A 17117-nucleotide genomic window follows, 5' to 3' on the forward strand; every position below is an offset into this window, starting at 1 on the left:
GTGTGTTGTAGGCCCCTCACTATGGCTGGTGTTTGTTGGGTGCCTCGCCCGTGTGTGTGTGTGAGTGTGTGTGTGCTGCTGTTCGTGTGTGTGGAGGCACTGATCAGTAAGCACTGCGACATGTACGAAGAGGATGCGTACGTCCAGCCTGACAAAGTCCAGACCTTATCTTGTGACCAGAAGCCAGGACTGGGCCCCTATACTGAGTGTAGCGGGGTCACAGACTTCAGGTGGGTCCAAGTTCCCCTACGTGTGTTTGAGGGGAAAAGGGGGTGTAGAAGGTATAGGTCCCCATCTCAGACCCATTAAGACTTCACTAACATGAATCATTTTCTTTGTCACTTTGTAAGAAAATATATATCATTTGTTTTTATAAAGTTTTTTTTATATTTGCTGTATGTGTCTTCAGGTCAGACTTGAAGGAGGTGTTCCCGGTCACCCGCTCACTGTGCGTGGGCAGTATGTCCCCGTCCCTTCCTGCCAACAGCTTCTCTCATCTCCCTGCCCTGGTGATGCTGAAGGTGGACAGTGATCACCTGCTGCAGGTAACTCCTGGAGCCTCCTGTGTGCTTCACCAGACCTGCTGCACATCACACTGACCAGCACTCTACATGGCTCACATGCACGTTCTACTGGCTACATTCCATCCTTTAGATGATGTTGTGTAGGCAGGTCCAGATTCAGAGCATCGTGGTGCATGTCCTTGTTCTCAGGTGTCTGCGAAGGCCTTCTCTGGCCTGTCCAAACTCCGCATCCTGCACTTCTACGTCTCCTCCACATGGGATTGTCTGAATGCCAACTTGGAGAAGGGGCTCTTCCAGGGCCTGGCCCATCTAGAGCAGCTGTTCCTGAAGAAGGTGTGTTTGTCCTTTGCCCCCCCGGACCTGCTGGGCCCCCTGCTGGGGCTCCAGAGCCTGCAGGTGTCCAACGCAGGAGTGACTCAGCTGGGAGACCTCTTCTGTCTGCTTCCCCCTGGGATGATGAACCTGGACAAGATATCTCTACAATACAACAATGTGAAAGACATTCAGTACAAAGGTTGTGAAACCAGGTAAGATGTGATGCAGTGGTCCACTGTTGTACATTCCAACCCCGCTAGATGCAGGGGGGTGGTATTTACTGTAAATAAAGACATTTATCAAATGTAACCAGCCCTCTCCCACTTTGTCTAGCTCTGGATCGGATCCTTGGCCCATGGAGATCCTGAGCAGGGTCCGCACTCTAGATCTGACGTCCAACCCTGTTGAATACATGGGAACAAACCCCCTGGAGATGTTCCAGAATCTGTCCTGTTTTTCTCTGAGCTTGAAGACCCACGGCCTGGAGCTTCTCAGCAGGTCTGGTGTTGGGAGGGTGCAGAAGATGATCCTAGATAGCTACGTTGATGCCACCAGCTTCTCCTTCAGCCTAGCTGAGCTGTGCTCCCAGTTGTCTCATCACAGAGTGAAGTCCGTAGAACTAGCCAGGGTCACACTCACTGGCGTCACTGCCAACGCCATGAGCAGGTTGGTGTTCCACGCACATGTACCTGTTCAGAAACATCCCCTGTAGATCATTCTTCATCCTTAAACCAAAATGACAAGATGTACATCAATTTGTGCTTCTGCTAGTCAAGCAGATGTTTCATATAGGTTAATGTTCTTAGCATCCAGGCTAATGTTCTTATTATACAGGCTAATGTTCTTAGCATCCTGACTCGTATTGTCCCCTGCTCATCTTGGGTGTGAAGGTGCTGGTCTGGGCTGAGAGAGCTGTCCGTGAGCTCTTCCACTGTCAAAGACCTGGATCTGGACTTCTGGACCCCAGCAGCAGGCCTCCAAGGCCTGACTATGACCATTATCAAGCTGAGCAACGCCTCGTTCTGCACGGCCGGGGGGCGTGCTGTGTGGAACCTCACCTCTCTCATCCTATCACAAACCCACCTGACTGCCATCAGTCCGGAACAGGTGACACTCCACACGTCCAGCCGTGTCACCGCTCAGCTAAACTTCAGTACGTGTTTTACTGAATGTTTTATTGTTTATCTTTGCTTTTTGAATGTATGTCCAGTTCTCCTGCATGCCTTTCTTGGAGAAACTGGACCTGACCAAAAACCGCATCACCTCTCTGCCCCCGCGGGCCTTCAACGGCATCCCCGGCCTCAAGTTCCTCAGCCTGGCTGACAACAAGCTTACCCAGCTGGGACCACACGACTTGGAAGAACTCCCTGCTCTGGAGGTGAAGGATTAAAGGGCCTGTGTCTGTATGTGTGCTTGTCTGTGCACTTTTTCCATTGCATCCCCAGAGCTAACGTGTTACTGTGGATTCTTGTGGCGGCTAGGTACTTTATCTGGGGGACAACAAGTTTGAGGCCGTAGAGGAAGGAGTGTTCAGGAAGCAGTCTGCCCTCCAGGAACTGACCCTGGGGAAGATTGACGTCATGTACAAGCTGTTCCTCAGCCAGCTCTTCTACTCCTACCCACCCAGGCTTCGCAGGCTCGTCATCGACGTAGGGCCAGGGACCAACCTGTACGTCCACAACTTCCTTGCCCCGAAAGTGCCCATGGTCCTGGAGCTGCGAGGCAAGGCCCTGAGTGTCTATCATGACACCTGTGCCAACAACTTGTTCTCCGTAGTCCGAGAGCTAACGGTGGGTCCATACCTCTTCTTGAAGGGTTAGATCCAGCCTTTACGGAAAAGTCACGTGTGCCAGTGAAGGCACTGCCTTCACTTTGGACTATTTATGGTTTGTGTTTTTTGTCCACTGATTGTGGCCTTCTAGTCATCAATTGCATTTCCTTCCCATGAAGGTGGGCGATGGAGCAACCTTCCTCTGCATTCATGAGTTCATGGCACCCTACTTCCCTAACCTGGAGTCTTTTGTTTATTCTGCAAACCCTGAGAGGTTTTTAATCAACTACTCTACCATCAATCAGCTGTGGAAGCTTAAGAGGCTCAAACTGACCAACCTGAACTTCAACAACCACACAGACTCCAGCCGGATCTTCAGGAACTTGACCCAGCTCAGGAGTCTTGTACTGATCAACTGCAGATTCAACTTCCTCACCAAGGCATGTCAAAAAAAAAAAAAAAAAAAGGACTCATCGGTCCTTTCTGTCTGTTGGCCGATCCACTCTACCTATCAATCCTTCCATTCCTCCACCTTCCATTCCTCCACCCATCTTTCCATCTAAGCTTCCTGTCTTCCCTGTCCCCCTCCAGAGCATGTTTATGGATCTGTTGTCTCTGCGTATGCTGAGGCTGTACAGTGAGAGTCCTCTGATTCTGCTGGAGGATGCCTTCCGGCCACTGGTCTCTCTCTCCACGCTTGTCTTCGATTACGTTGACTTCCGCTGTGAATGCTCCAATAACTGGTTGCTGGAGTGGGCTGAAAACTCCCCCCATGTTCAGGTACTTTCAACACTTCTGGTTTTCACAAAACATTAAAAAAAAAAAAATCACAAAACATTTTGAAAAATGTTTTCACAAAACATTTTGATAAAAAGTTTAGAAACCTTTTCAAGACACGACACAAAAACGTTTCTGGTTTTTGCCCTCTCTGACTGACTGTCAGGTGGTAATTGTGTAAGGTAAGGTGAGGTGTGTAAGGTACTCCTGGTTCTGTTTGACTGATTGATTCCTTTAACAGGTGGTATCCCTGCAGCACCAGCTCTGTATCTGGCGCTACCAGCGACTCAACTTCCTGTCCACTATGGAGCGCCTCTGCCAGACCAACGTTGACTTCCTGTTTTACATCTCCACGGCGATGGCCACGGTCATCCTCCTGCTCTTGGCGTTTGGATACCGCTTCCTCCGCTGGCCCTGCATGCTTCTGTTCCTCCGCCTGCGAGGTTGGGTGGAGCGCAGCCTGGGACGGAGGTGGTGGAGGAGGAGGGGGAACAGAGGGGGGATAGAGGAGAGGGTGGAGGAGGAGGTTCGCTACGATGCCTTTGTGTCCTTCAGCAGTTTGGACGAGGCCTGGGTGATGGGACAGATGGCTCCCAGGCTGGAGCAAGATGGAGAACCCCAGATCAGGCTGTGTCTGCACAACCGAGACTTTGAGGTAAGCTCCAGTGTGTCTTCTTAGGGGGAGAGTTCTCTTCTGAGATTTCTCGAAAGACATAAACACTTTGCCTCTCTTCTTGTGTGTGTGTTGTGTGCGCACGCAGGTGGGAAAAGGTATCGTGGACAACATAGCGGAGAGCATCTACAGCAGCAGGCGCACAGTGTGCGTGGTGAGCAGGCGCTACCTGCGCAGCGACTGGTGCAGCCTGGAGATGAAGATGGCCACACATCGCCTGCTCTCCGAGCACAGCCACAAGCTCATCCTCATCTTCCTGGAGCACATCTCCCCCTTCGAGCTCTCTGCTTTCCACAGGTGAGCCGCACACCCAAACTCTCACACACATTTCAGACACTGCCACGTTTCCAGGTTTTGTTCCATGTTTTTGGGTGCAGACTGGCCAAGCTGGTGAGGACCAGAACGTATCTGGACTGGCCTGAAGATGAGACGGAGAGGGTGACCTTCTGGGAGCGCTTACGCCGAAACATCTCAGAGAGAGATCCAGATGAACTGGTGAGACACAAGCAGATCACTCACCTTTTCTTAGTAAAATTACTCTTGAAATAAAAAGAGGAAGAGAGCATTGAAATGGAAGTTTCCTCTTTTCAGCCCACTGCGGTGTCATTATCTAAATTTAATGTGAACAAAATGATGACTAAAACTTTAAGACAAGGGCTGGAAATATCTTCCCTCCAATACTTTATTTGTCTGACATCTACTGTATCTTTCCACGCTCTCACCGCTTCCATGTAATGAGTAACTGTGGGATAACAATCGGTAAACATGCTTCAATCCAAAGCACCCAGCACTGCACCTAAAGCCACTTACTACAGGTTGTGTCGTAACACAAAACAGAGTGGACATTTTTATGCTTTACCTGGTTCATTGCGATTTGATTTGTGTTTCACTATGTTTTAGGCTTTCATCTGGTTGTCTTGATTGTTTTTGTCCTTATTAGAGGGTCTTGAACTGCGCGTGTTTGTTTTGCAGCACCAGCCACACTCCTGAACTCACATCCTGACTGACGTTGATCTGCAGTTAACTGAAGATGCTTTCTCAGAGATCCGACATGTTGTTCTAGGCCTTAGAAACCACCTTCTGCATGTGGGCAGGACAGAGCACATGCAGCTATCCAAGGTTCTGACTCAGTCACACATCCATGTTTCCCATGGCAAAGCTTCTCTCATACAACAGTTGTGCTTGCAAATCTACTATTGGCTACTCCTTGAAAGAAATTGTATTGTTTAGAAAAGTTTTAGTTTTGGTAGATTTCCGTGTGATTTACGAATGGTTCTAAATGCAATATATATATATATTTCCTAATTCTCACAGTTTGGTGTGAATAATAGCTTACAGTTTAATGTGAACGTGAGAGGCAGGAACTCTGCCTGCTGCGCCTTTAGGGATTCAGCCAAGTCGAAGCTGTGTGTGCGCGTGCGCACCGATGACATGAGTTAGTTTTGTTTTTGTTCCTATGCAAATCTTAACAACCATCTCTATGCTAGTTAGGGTTAGGTTTTCTGTATCAAACATTAAAACGGAATTTCATGTCTTATCATGTCTTTTTGTCATGTCAATTTTTGCAAGTGATGGAATTTAGTTTGATTTGAACCTCAAACTGTGATTATGTAAATATACTTATTTCAATTCATGCATGTTTATAAATATTTGAAAATGATTTAGTTATCTGCAAACTATTTATAAATGTTTTATGAAGGAAAGTTAGAATAAAATGTAACCTCAGAAAGAGGGATGATGTGATGGAACAACTACTGGTGCGTGTCCGAATGTTTCTCTCAGTAGGGTAACTTAGCTTACACTGTCACCAGCTTAACCATGGAAAGGACAACAGACAAGGAAACACTGAAAAGCTCAAAGTGTGCACACAGGAAGAAAAGGGGTGAATGATTGATTCCGTCCCTCTCCCTCCTCCACACGGAGGCTATAAGAGAAGAGAGGGAGAGTGAAGGAGCAGAGGCTGACTGAACACGTTGTCCCCTTCTCAGACAGCGTCCAGGTGAGAGCCATGCTTCCCTCGAGCTCTTCGTCTTCTCTTATCAGGACCCTTCCATCCCTTTTGGAAATAGGAACATCCCATCACTGTGACCTACTGTGCTTGCACCCTCCGCAAGTTGTATCTACAGTAGCAGGAGTTAAAATGTTTTGTGAAAACTTTAACATGCTGTTGTGTTTCTGTAGATCCTCCTAGCAGCTCCAGGTGTGTCCGGTCTTCTCCTGGTCCTGGTCTTCCCCTGGTCCTGGTCTTCCCCTGGTCCTGGTCTTCCCCTGGTCCTGGTCTTCCCCTGGTCCTGGTCTTCCCCTGGTCCTGCTCCTGGTCCTACTCCTGGTCGTGTGTCTCTGAGATGGAGGCTGCCATTGCGGTGCTTGTGGCCCAGTTCAAGGCCTTTGCCGGGGATGACGGCTCCACAGACACCCTCAGCAAGGGAGAGTTCCAGAATCTTGTCACATCACAGCTGCCCAACTTGGTCAAGGTAAGTACCCAGTAACAGTAAGATGCTAAGTTAGAAGGGAAGTCCAAGCTGCTGCGCATGGCAGATGGTAGTGGGGACTCCAGCAAATGACACTCAAATCTATACATCTGTAAACGTACACACGTTTAGACCTGCCTTGTTGGATGTTGTCATACTCAGAGTAACGAAGAACCAGGTACATCTGCATCTTTACAGTATTAGGCACACTGACCACGCCGGAAGGCTACAGTTTCCATATCAAACTGTTTGCAAACTGTTGTTTTGCCTGTCAAGCTGTAGTCCTCAACATGGACACTAGATGGAGACAGATGTATGACAGCGGTATTTCTCAACGTCACATTCTGCTTGCCAAAGTCTCATCCCTGGGTTTGGTTGTCAAGCATGAAGCGCCCTCCTTTTCTCCACTATCCTCCACTAGAAGGGATTTGGACCTACATAATAACCATAATAGCTGACAATGGTCTCCTGCTGATTCTAGCCGTGTGGTGACTCCCCTTGACTGACCTCCACCATTACTTGTGGTGGTGTTAGTCAGCAGGAAGGAAGCGGTGATAGAGTATTGAAATGCTGCCCCTGTGCCTCTCCTCCTCCTCAGAACTCTGGAGACCCGGCCGTCATCGAGCAGCTCATGGGCTCTCTGGATCAGAACGATGATGGAGAACTCACCTTCCTGGAGTTCTGGAAGCTAGTTGGCCATCTGGCCAATCAGCACGGAGGCTTCAGCAGATAACCACTCTGAAGTGTGACGTTCTGTCTGTTGCCACTTCGCTGTGTGCCTTTCGAGATGATTAATTACCATCTTAATTATCGACTTGGGAATATCACAATCATTGTAGATGCTGGTGGAAACTGTGTCATGGATTGTCAAGCTGTGATCCTTGTTTAAATATGTCCTCACTCACCCTTCCCCTCTCTCTCTCATTTCTACCATTACTCATTTTCCTTCTCAGCAAGAATTACCTCCCTGTTTTGACAGAATAATTATCTTTACACAATACTGTCGTTGTATAGAACCAGCCAGACTAGAACTAATCCTATTTCACAACACACAAACACATTCACACAGGTACACACTAACAAGACCAGTGTTGTGTAATACTGTTGTGCTGGACTATGACAGCATTGTCTGTGTAAAGAGAGAATCTTGGTGTGTATGCCGAAGGTATTCTGGGCTCCAGTGGAAAGCAGGCTGCTTGTCGTGTACGAGACCTGTGAGGTGGAAACAGACATGGTGGGACAGACATTCATGTATGATCAGTGTGTGTGTGTGTGTGTGTGTGTGTGTGTGTGTTCTCATCATGTTACTCAGCTTGCACCTGTCTCTTACTAACAGGTCTTTGTATGAAACATGTCTCTCCTGTCATATTAATCAGTTGTCTGAGTACCAACCAGGATAGGAATGGTTTCTATTTAAATAAACAGGGTGTGGCTGAGATATAGTCTGCTAAATAAGCTCTCTCTTTGTGTCCTGTATGTATACACACCTTAAAACGTGTTCACACCTGTCCGTTAGGGCACTCGTACACTAGCACCGTGGATAGACTTGACTACTCTGCTATGCTGGGCAATGTAGCATGTGCGTTCTTCTGCTGTCCAACAGAAACAAAACAGACACCGTCTAGACATTAATTCATGTAAAGTGTGTCTTTTACTCTTCTCAAATACAGAGCAGTTTTGGTAACGTCGCTGAAACACTTCCCGGTACAGCGGCTCCATTCCAAAGACGTTGTTCATCCCCCTCCTTTCCCTGACACACGCCCTACTACAAAAAAGGTTGTCTGAAGGAAATCGAATTGCGGAAGCGAGATCATTTTGCTGGTTTATCAAGTCTGCGCTCTTAAGAAAAGGGAGAGGAGAAATCTACTAACGAAAGCTGATATTGTGCACACTAGTGACTTTTTCTTATTAATTAAGGTGAGGTAACTGTCCACTTTTTTTTTTACAATTGTTCTCAACTCGTGTAATGATCTAACTTCTCCCTGCACTTGAGTTTATTTGCTTACTACTTTATTGTACTGATGGATACAAATGGCTCTTTCCGCAAAACTAATAATCATGTATGTCAGTTATGGGTAGTTTCTTCCTAAAGGTCATTAATTTTAAATAGGCCTAACTTGCGGGCGACTCTATTGTGATTACCTAGCCTTTTGGCCGCAGGTATCGGATTGTCCTTGTCGGTAACCCAATCCTCAATCCCTTTACACTTCAGAAGACACCAGAGTCCTCGCCTTTATTTATTCATGTTCTCCATGTCAGCCTTACCTCGGGACCACTCAACAAATCGTACGGATTAGTTAGGCTAAATGTAAACCCGGGAGACGCAGGCGCCCCCCCGCCGATCCCATTCACACAAGAAATACAGCAGGCAGCCCGGTAGTCGTTCAGGGTAATCCGCTAGCGTCAAAACACGGGAATCGGTACATCGGCTGCCAGGGCAGCTCGTTCACCGCTCTTATCAGCATGTATTATTAAAGTCATGATAAGACTCCGGTAGCGCGAGTCGAATGGCAGCCCAGGTGTATGTAATGGCACGGGAGGGAAGTGACTTGTCCCAGCTGTTCGAGGCGATGACAGATATGTTGGTTTTAGAGCACGATGGTACAGGCTGAGGAAGCGAGGTAGTCACACCTAGTGCAGGATTGAAAGTTCACCATTCCACCGCTAGACCCTGCTGGACCCCTTCAAAAGATGAGTGTCTTTTGGATAAAATATGTGGGCCAGGTGAGCAGAGAAACCCAGGATTATTCCCGGTAGGAGGGGGAGACAAACACTGAAGTGCTACACAACTGACATATTTTGTAGGACTACACCGGATAGCGGTCATATTCCCAGACTTGTAGCCTGAAGACGAGGTGCGATCAAGGCCCTGTCCTGAAGCCACATTGTAAATGGAAGTCGACATTGACAAAGCTGTAGCAGATCATTATATGTATGTCTTATATAAATAGGCAGCTTTGCCAGTAGTCGATGTCATGCTTCTTTGGTGTTCTTTTGTGGGTATTTGCAGGCACAGCCTACCCAGGAGAAGAAGTGTTCCAGTTCAGTGAAGAGATCATGGCAGCTGAAAATAAACCCACAGGTGAAATGCAAATTCCACACATCCACCTACTCCCTGTGGTCTTAGGTTCTAAAGAACACGGGTAACTGTTCATTTCTCTGGTTTCCATAAACCCACGGGTACCAGTGGGTACCAGTCCAGGTATGGACGACTCCATGCTTGTTAGGTCCCTACTCCTACAACCCTTCTATTCTCTGCCTCTTGAAAGCCAAGCTTTCTATATGCAACTGTAATTCTAGACTCCCAAGCCTTGATAAAAGTTCAGCTCTCCTTCTTCCTGTCCTGGTTCTGTCTGGAAGCCCCTTGTGGCCTGTGGACTGGTCCTGGGTTTATCTAAGCCTGGTTTGGTTTCACCTCCTGATAATTACAGCCCCTGTTTATCTCCACAGTCACCAGCACAGACGGTAATGGAGTCATGTCCCTGTCAATCTTTTTGATGTAGTGCCAACAAGGCCACACCGTGACACACACACCTGCGGTGTCTTCCCTGGCTGAAGGGTTAATCATGTAGTGGCGCTCAGGACCTGCTGCTGGCTTAGGAGACTCACTGACTGTAAAGACACATCAAATAATCATGAGAACCTTGATGATGACAGGTGCTGTGTATGAGGTGTTGTTTTTAAAGGGTGTGTGTGTGTGTGTGTGTGTAGGGGGGGGGGCTGCTTCTCTACATGTGTGTGTTACAGGGGGTAGGGTTAGCTGCTGTATATGAAACTGAATCCATGACTCTGATGCCGGCCCACAGCTCTTGCATGCCCAGTAATTAGGTTAATGCAATACCTGAGAGAGACAGAGAGAGAGACAGAGAGAGAGAAAGAGAGAGAGAGAGACAGAGACAGAGACAGAGACAGAGACAGAGAGAGAGAGAGAGAGAGACTACCGAGGTTTGGCCTTCGTGTCAGATGGGAGATTTACCTTACTCTAGAATTACCTTGAGGTCATCTGAACATCACCCTACGTCATCCCCACTGTGATCCTGACCTCAGCCACGACAGCCACAGGACATAGGACACGCCCACAGGACATAGGACACGCCCACATGCTAACTACGGGCTCACTGTTTATCATTAGGATAGCTCAGTGCTAAATCAGGAGATCACAGGATCAAATTCTTCCCAGTAAATGTAAAACTCCCTCCTACAGAAATAAACTATTATTATTCAAACTCGACACCATATATACGACACGTATTAACAAAGGGCTGGAATGTCCAGGGGCACTAACATGGTCATATCACAGCATGTCCAGGGGCACTAACATGGTCATATCACAGCATGTCCAGGGGCACTAACATGGCCCTGCTACAAGCCACAGAGGATTAGGTATCCCCCACCAGAGGTCACAGCTTCCAGTGTTTCCCTCAGTCTCCCCCAGCCTCTTCTCTCCATCAGTTGACTTTAAACACCCTCCCTCATCCCTCCATCATCTCTCTGTTTATCTTCTTGTCCCTATGGGCGAGGTCTCCTCTGTTATCATCCCCTCCTCCCCAGAGGTAGCCCCTCAGTTTGGGTCTGTCTGGACGTCGACTGGACCTGTCCTTCATTAACGGTTAGCAGCATCTGAGGTCCACCTCTCTTTTCCTTCCGGCAGAAATGGAGTCAGCTATCAGGACCGTGGTGGGGACGTTCGCTAAGTCCACTGGGGGGAAGCCCAGCCTGGGGGGCAAAGCCTTCGATGGCCTGGTGAAGAAACAGCTGGGCCAGATATTAGCTGTGAGCCTCCCTCTCTCTCCCCTCTCTCCCCCCGCTCTCTCCCCTCTCTCCTCCCTCCCCCTCTCTCCTCCCTCCCCCTCTCTCCTCCCTCTCTCGCCCCACTTTCCCCCCTGCTCCTCAAACCAGAAGTGCTCTGGAGTTCTGAAAGTTTTCCACATCACAACTGTGCATGCTCACATCCCTCTCACATCCCCTCTCACATCCCTCACATCCCCTCTCACATCCCCTCTCACATCCCCTCTCACATCCCCTCTCACATCCCCTCTCACATCCCTCACATCCCCTCTCACATCCCCTCTCACATCCCTCACATCCCCTCTCACATCCCCTCTCACATCCCTCTCACATCCCCTCTCACATCCCCTCTCACATCCCTCACATCCCCTCTCACATCCCCTCTCACATCCCTCTCACATCCCTCACATCCCCTCTCACATCCCCTCTCACATCCCCTCTCACATCCCTCACATCCCCTCTCACATCCCCTCTCACATCCCCTCTCACATCCCCTCTCACATCCCCTCTCACATCCCCTCTCACATCCCCTCTCACATCCCTCACATCCCCTCTCACATCCCCTCTCACATCCCTCTCACATCCCTCACATCCCCTCTCACATCCCTCACATCCCTCTCACATCCCTCACATCCCCTCTCACATCCCTCTCACATCCCTCTCACATCCCTCACATCCCCTCTCACATCCCCTCTCACATCCCTCTCACATCCCTCTCACATCCCTCACATCCCCTCTCACATCCCTCTCACATCCCTCTCACATCCCTCTCACATCCCTCTCACATCCCTCTCACATCCCTCACATCCCTCTCACATCTTCAAATCTACACAGTCCAGCTAGAATTTTCTTTCACACATCCCTTGCACATGTATTATAGATCGATGCTGCATGTTTGATCTCCGTCTCTCTTCCCCTCCCCCTTCTTCTCCCAGGGTACAAATAGTTCCTCTGCTTTGAAAGAAATGCGAATGGGATTGGACGAAAACAGTGACGGGAAGGTCAGCTTCCCGGAATACCTCACTCTGATTGGCTACCTGGCCAAAAACTTAAGCCAGCAAAGGATGGGAGACAATACCAATGTTGCTTCCTAGACCGTCTTGGGGATCCATCACTGTGGAGCCGGACAGCACTCCTACTGTGCATGTCAGTCTCTGCCTAACTAACCAATGCTCAGTTTACACTACACATAATGCACATACACATCCTGTAAAACACATACACTACACACACTAAACACATACACTACACCTAATATTCATATACTTCCTGTAAAACACATGTATGAAACAAACATGCCATCTTTGGGGAGCCATCGTGTTCTGACGCCTGTGCAGGTGTGGTCTGGGTCATCCATGACACGTTCATGTCTACACTGAGAAACACAATACAACCAGTATGCAGACCAGTCACTGTTCAAAAACATTGACCAATAAAGTTTTCATATTCAAAACAGCTCCACCTGTTTTGACCATTTCTATACAGCATACACATGACAAATTGATAAAGAGTCTTTAAATGAGGTGACCTTTTTTTCTTCCAGTTCGAACTTTGTTCTTAGAAGAGGGAGTTAACAGAACGGGTTCCAAACTCACATCTGTCTTAAGAGCCATGAAGCCAGTGGCTTGTTTTGGGTTCAGGACTCGGCCAGGCCTGGGAGGGGTTAAGGTCATCTCCCTGGCCTCACCTGCCCCCCCCCCCCCCCCCTCATACCCAGGGCCTCCCAGCAGGGCCTCTGAATATGGTCATGTGCCACGGTCACCCTCCGATCACTGGAACACATCAGCATATTGAAACCAGACACTGACACATACACTCCCCTTTCTGTTGGAACCTGCGGACTGCAATGATACACACACACAGTATACACATGGTGCCCTCCCTCCCTCCCTCCACACACACACAGTATACACATGGTGCCCTCCCTCCCTCCACACACACAGTATACACATGGTGCCCTCCCTCCCTCCACACACACAGTATACACATGGTGCCCTCCCTCCCTCCCTCCACACACACAGTATACACATGGTGCCCTCCCTCCCTCCCTCCACACACACCACCACACTGCAACTCTATATCCAGCCCCGGTCGGATGAACAAGGGGATGCACTCAGAACTTCCTTGGGTGTATCGGCAGATAACTGTATACTGTTACTGTGTACATCTTAACAGAGGCGTCATGTGACACAGTCTGTGAGTCTGTCTGTCATGTAGGACTGCTTCAGCGTTGCCTTCCTGTTTCCATGTGTTTGTTGTAGGTTTTCATTTTGTCCAACAGTTTCCTTATTTTATCTGTTTGTATTTAGTGTGTGTGTGGGGGAGAGCAAAAGAGAGCTTGCCTGACATGTGTGTGCGTGTGTGCGTGTGTGTGTGTGTGCGTGTGCATGTGTGTTGACTTCATCCAGATAATCCAACACAAATCCCTGTGACACTGTATCAGGTATGATCTTACCTTTTACAGGGTCAGACACACACACACACACACACGTGCACGTTCAGGCAAACACACTGCATGCATGGAGGTTCTGTGTGTGTGTCTCCTGCAGCTCATCCCAGATCTCCTCCTGGGCTCCATACTGCCCCGCTCCTGCTAGGCTGCTCCACTGTGACAGAGTAAGTGATACGTTCTACGCACCAGTGCTTTGTTGTAGCCAGGACAAGCCTCGCAAACGAGAGTGGGAACTTCATAGGGAGACAGAAAATGACCCTCTGACTCTCCCCTCTTTCAGCTCCTCTCCCTGTCTGTTGCTAAGGAGCTCCATGGCAACTTTCGTTCTCATGATCCTGATTATAGTCTGGTTTTTACACGATGCCAAACCAGCCAAACCAGAGAGTGCCTCTGTGTCAAAAGCCAAGGTATTTCTCCTAAATAAGAGATTGACATATTACCTCATATTCTCTCTTTCTCCTCTTTCTTGACTGTTAAAACACTGTTCTGTCACATCTACTGTAAAAGTGAATAACAGGTGAGGAGGGCCTATACCAAGGTTCCAGGATTGGTAGCGTTGGTGCGGAGGGGGGGGGGGGGGGGTTGGTGAGGTGTCAACTGGGTTGCAGATATCCACAGCGTAAACAGATATGAGGAGAGGAGATGGGGGGGATGGGAGGGAGGTAAGGAGTAACAGGTGGAAAGAGGGAGGGATGCTGAGAGAGGAGGAGGAGGGGAGAGAGGGAGTGGGTGGAGAGAGACAAGTATTTAAGATGCTGTTGGTCACGTCCTCCGCACCAGTCTTTGTTAGTGGTTTTCTGTCCCAGCAGCACAGCCAGCAGCACTCATCCTTCACTCAGGTAAGAAAGAGAGGATGACAGAGGGATGGAGTGTGAGGGGGGATGGTGATCATATCCAGAGCTAGACCTACTCTGAATGAAAGCTCCTTAAGAAACAGCACCATGGCTGCTAATAGTAGCAAACGGAAGCTTTTAGACAGCTGTGGGTTCTCTAGAGCTACAACAAGATTGCTCCTTATTCTATCTGTGTTGAGGAGGTCTGTTTGGCTGCATGTTCCGGCTCTTTGCATACTCTGTCTGGATCTCTCACGTTCTGTCCTCTTTCCTCCACATCCCTCTCTCCTCCTGCTCACAAGAACTAGAGGTCCTACTGGAGGTTCACGGTGACCCTCTAACCGTGATCTCCTGGGTAACACCTGTCTCCTGGGTAACACCTGTCTCCTGGGTAACACCTGTTTCCTGTCCATCCAGGAGGAGCAGAAGAGGCCAGCTCGGGTTGCCCTCTCCACCTCCTCCTCCCACTCCCCCTCTCCCTCTCCCTCCTCCTCCTCCTTTTCTCCTCCTCCTCCTCCCCCCTCCTCTTCTCCTTCTCCACCCCCTCCTCCTCTTCCTCCTCCCAGCTCCTCACCCTGAACTGGTCTGGAGGTTTCACCAGTTTAGAGTTTCACTCTCATCAGCTCATGTATCCTGTCTGCTCCTGCTTCCCTTCAGAGAGCAGGTCTGGGGTCAGCTTCACCATCTAACTGACTTATCTGAAACATTAGTGGATGAATGAGGAGGTGACCTTATGTCAGTGACTGGGAGTCACTCCTACTAGGAGACTGCTTAGTGCATGGATGGATGTGTGTCTGTATGTGTGTGAGGGTGTGTGTGTATGTGTGTGAGGGTGTGTGTGTAGTGTGTGTGAGGGCGGGTTGACTGAGCCATGGACAGATACCCCTGCACACTGTCAACACAGACAACAGCAGTGAGTGTGTGACTGTCTCTCCTGTTCTGCAGCATGTCGATGCCCAACTCTGAGAACTCGTCTACCCTGGAGAACGCCATGCAGCTGATGATCCAGACGTTCCACAAGTACTCCGGCAACGAGGGGGACAAGTACACGCTGAGCCGAGCTGAGCTGAAGGAGATGCTCACCCAGGAGCTGGGGAACTACCTCGGGGTGAGCAGCCGTCTGCCGGCTCATCTGACTCACCTAGACACACACACACACACACACACACACACACACTCGCCACATCTCTCTCTTTTTCTCACTCTCACACACATGCAGTACAAACAGTACGTGTGTGTGTGTGTGTGTGTGTGTGTGTGTGTGTGTGTGCAGAATGCCCAGGATAAAGAGGCAGTGGACAAGGTAATGGGAGACTTGGATTCAAACAACGACGGCGAGGTGGACTTCACTGAGTTCATCATCCTGGTCGGAGCGCTGACCGTCGCCTGCAACGACTTCTTCCTAGAGTACAACGATAAGGGAGAGAAGAAGTGAACACACACTCACACACCGGCACACACAAACACACACACTGACACAAGTAAACACAAACACACACGATATTGAACACATCAGTGGAAGAAGTTGAGAGGGTGATGGAGAGAAGTATATTGTCCTTTAGCCCTGCCTTGGCTTGTTACTACCACCACACACACACACACACACACACACACACACACACACACACACACACTCACTCACATGCACACACACACCTGAGGAGAGTACACTAGACTGTAGTGTATTTGTGTGGGCTGTCTTATCAAACCAAACTGTCATTATTCCAGAGTGAAAATATGGAGTTGACATCATCATCAATAACAGTTATTGTTGAACATGTGAATATACGATATTAAATGTCTCTCTTGCTTTTCATTCATTTTGTAACTTCTTTTTCTTAATTCGTGGTTAAACTGTTCCTCCTCGATAAAATAAACATGACGTTTAATCAAACGTTGGTTTGAGGACTGTTTTGATCTCGTGTGTCTGGTCTGAGCGCATCGCTGAGCTGGTGTCCTGGTAGGTCTCGTGTTCAGATCCAGGATCAGCTGCTGCTCCACTGAGTGTCTCATCCTGAGGGCACGTCAGGCTCGGGACAGAACCGTGATCAGTGACAAATACTGTCGTAGGCGTTTTAACGTCCCCTGCTGACAGTACATACCTCGGCCACTAGATGGCGGTAAAGAAAAACACGTTGACGTGAGGTCGACAGCTCTGCGTTACTGCCAGGAAAAACTGAGAAAAACCTTCCTGTCTTTATGGTCGGGACTTTTTTTAATCCAGAATAGGAATAAATGATAAAAGGAAAAAAGGGCCACAAGATATTTAAAATGTCCACATTACCTGATCATTACCTTGCATTAACGGCCAGACCCACTCTAACTGCTTCCCAAAGGTATTGAAACTTCAAAAGATGGTTTGGGGCAGTTATTTCATCAATTCATACTAATCTGGAGCCATTTTCTCCGATTTAGAGTCATCATAGAGCCATTACAACAGAGGTCACCATTTCTGATGGCCGTCAGAATGTGTGACCCACAAAAAAATAACAATAAAATAATATTTTTTTGGA

At 48.7% G+C, this 17117-nt stretch overlaps 4 protein-coding genes across 6 annotated transcripts; all 4 read left to right on the forward strand.

Moving 5' to 3' along the window:
• The first annotated feature begins 21 nt into the window (after positions 1-21).
• Positions 22-5597, forward strand: LOC146301666 (toll-like receptor 12). The gene is made up of 13 exons (XM_084668999.1): positions 22-230; positions 410-557; positions 726-1051; positions 1173-1505; positions 1730-1946; positions 2050-2217; positions 2321-2629; positions 2790-3050; positions 3202-3390; positions 3629-4042; positions 4149-4357; positions 4438-4555; positions 5033-5597. The coding sequence occupies exons 1-13, from the start codon at positions 22-24 to the stop codon at positions 5048-5050; spliced, it is 2919 nt and encodes a 972-aa protein (XP_084525125.1). The 3' UTR covers positions 5051-5597.
• A 433-nt stretch (positions 5598-6030) lies between these two features.
• LOC146301667 (protein S100-A13-like) lies at positions 6031-7886 on the forward strand. The gene is made up of 3 exons (XM_084669002.1): positions 6031-6059; positions 6242-6534; positions 7130-7886. Exons 2-3 carry the CDS (start codon positions 6406-6408, stop codon positions 7262-7264), a joined length of 264 nt encoding a protein of 87 aa, XP_084525128.1. The 5' UTR covers positions 6031-6059; positions 6242-6405; the 3' UTR covers positions 7265-7886.
• A 412-nt stretch (positions 7887-8298) lies between these two features.
• Positions 8299-12774, forward strand: LOC146301668 (protein S100-A13). Its single transcript, XM_084669001.1, has 4 exons — positions 8299-8448; positions 9542-9613; positions 11183-11304; positions 12255-12774. Exons 2-4 carry the CDS (start codon positions 9589-9591, stop codon positions 12411-12413), a joined length of 306 nt encoding a protein of 101 aa, XP_084525127.1. The 5' UTR covers positions 8299-8448; positions 9542-9588; the 3' UTR covers positions 12414-12774.
• A 755-nt stretch (positions 12775-13529) lies between these two features.
• s100t (S100 calcium binding protein T) lies at positions 13530-16481 on the forward strand. 3 transcript variants are annotated; one of them, XM_084671383.1, is made up of 4 exons: positions 13530-13935; positions 14052-14178; positions 15550-15712; positions 15878-16481. In XM_084671383.1, the coding sequence occupies exons 2-4, from the start codon at positions 14132-14134 to the stop codon at positions 16037-16039; spliced, it is 372 nt and encodes a 123-aa protein (XP_084527509.1). In that variant the 5' UTR covers positions 13530-13935; positions 14052-14131; the 3' UTR covers positions 16040-16481. The 3 variants fall into 3 exon arrangements, with proteins under 3 accessions (XP_084527509.1, XP_084527526.1, XP_084527518.1); XM_084671400.1 differs by lacking the exons at positions 13530-13935; positions 14052-14178 and adding an exon at positions 14567-14610; XM_084671392.1 differs by lacking the exons at positions 13530-13935; positions 14052-14178 and adding an exon at positions 14842-15268.
• Positions 16482-17117: the final 636 nt, after the last annotated feature.

Source organism: Hypomesus nipponensis, chromosome 2 (assembly GCF_054491055.1).
Source record: "Hypomesus nipponensis isolate SF chromosome 2, ASM5449105v1, whole genome shotgun sequence".
Lineage (NCBI taxonomy): Eukaryota > Metazoa > Chordata > Actinopteri > Osmeriformes > Osmeridae > Hypomesus > Hypomesus nipponensis.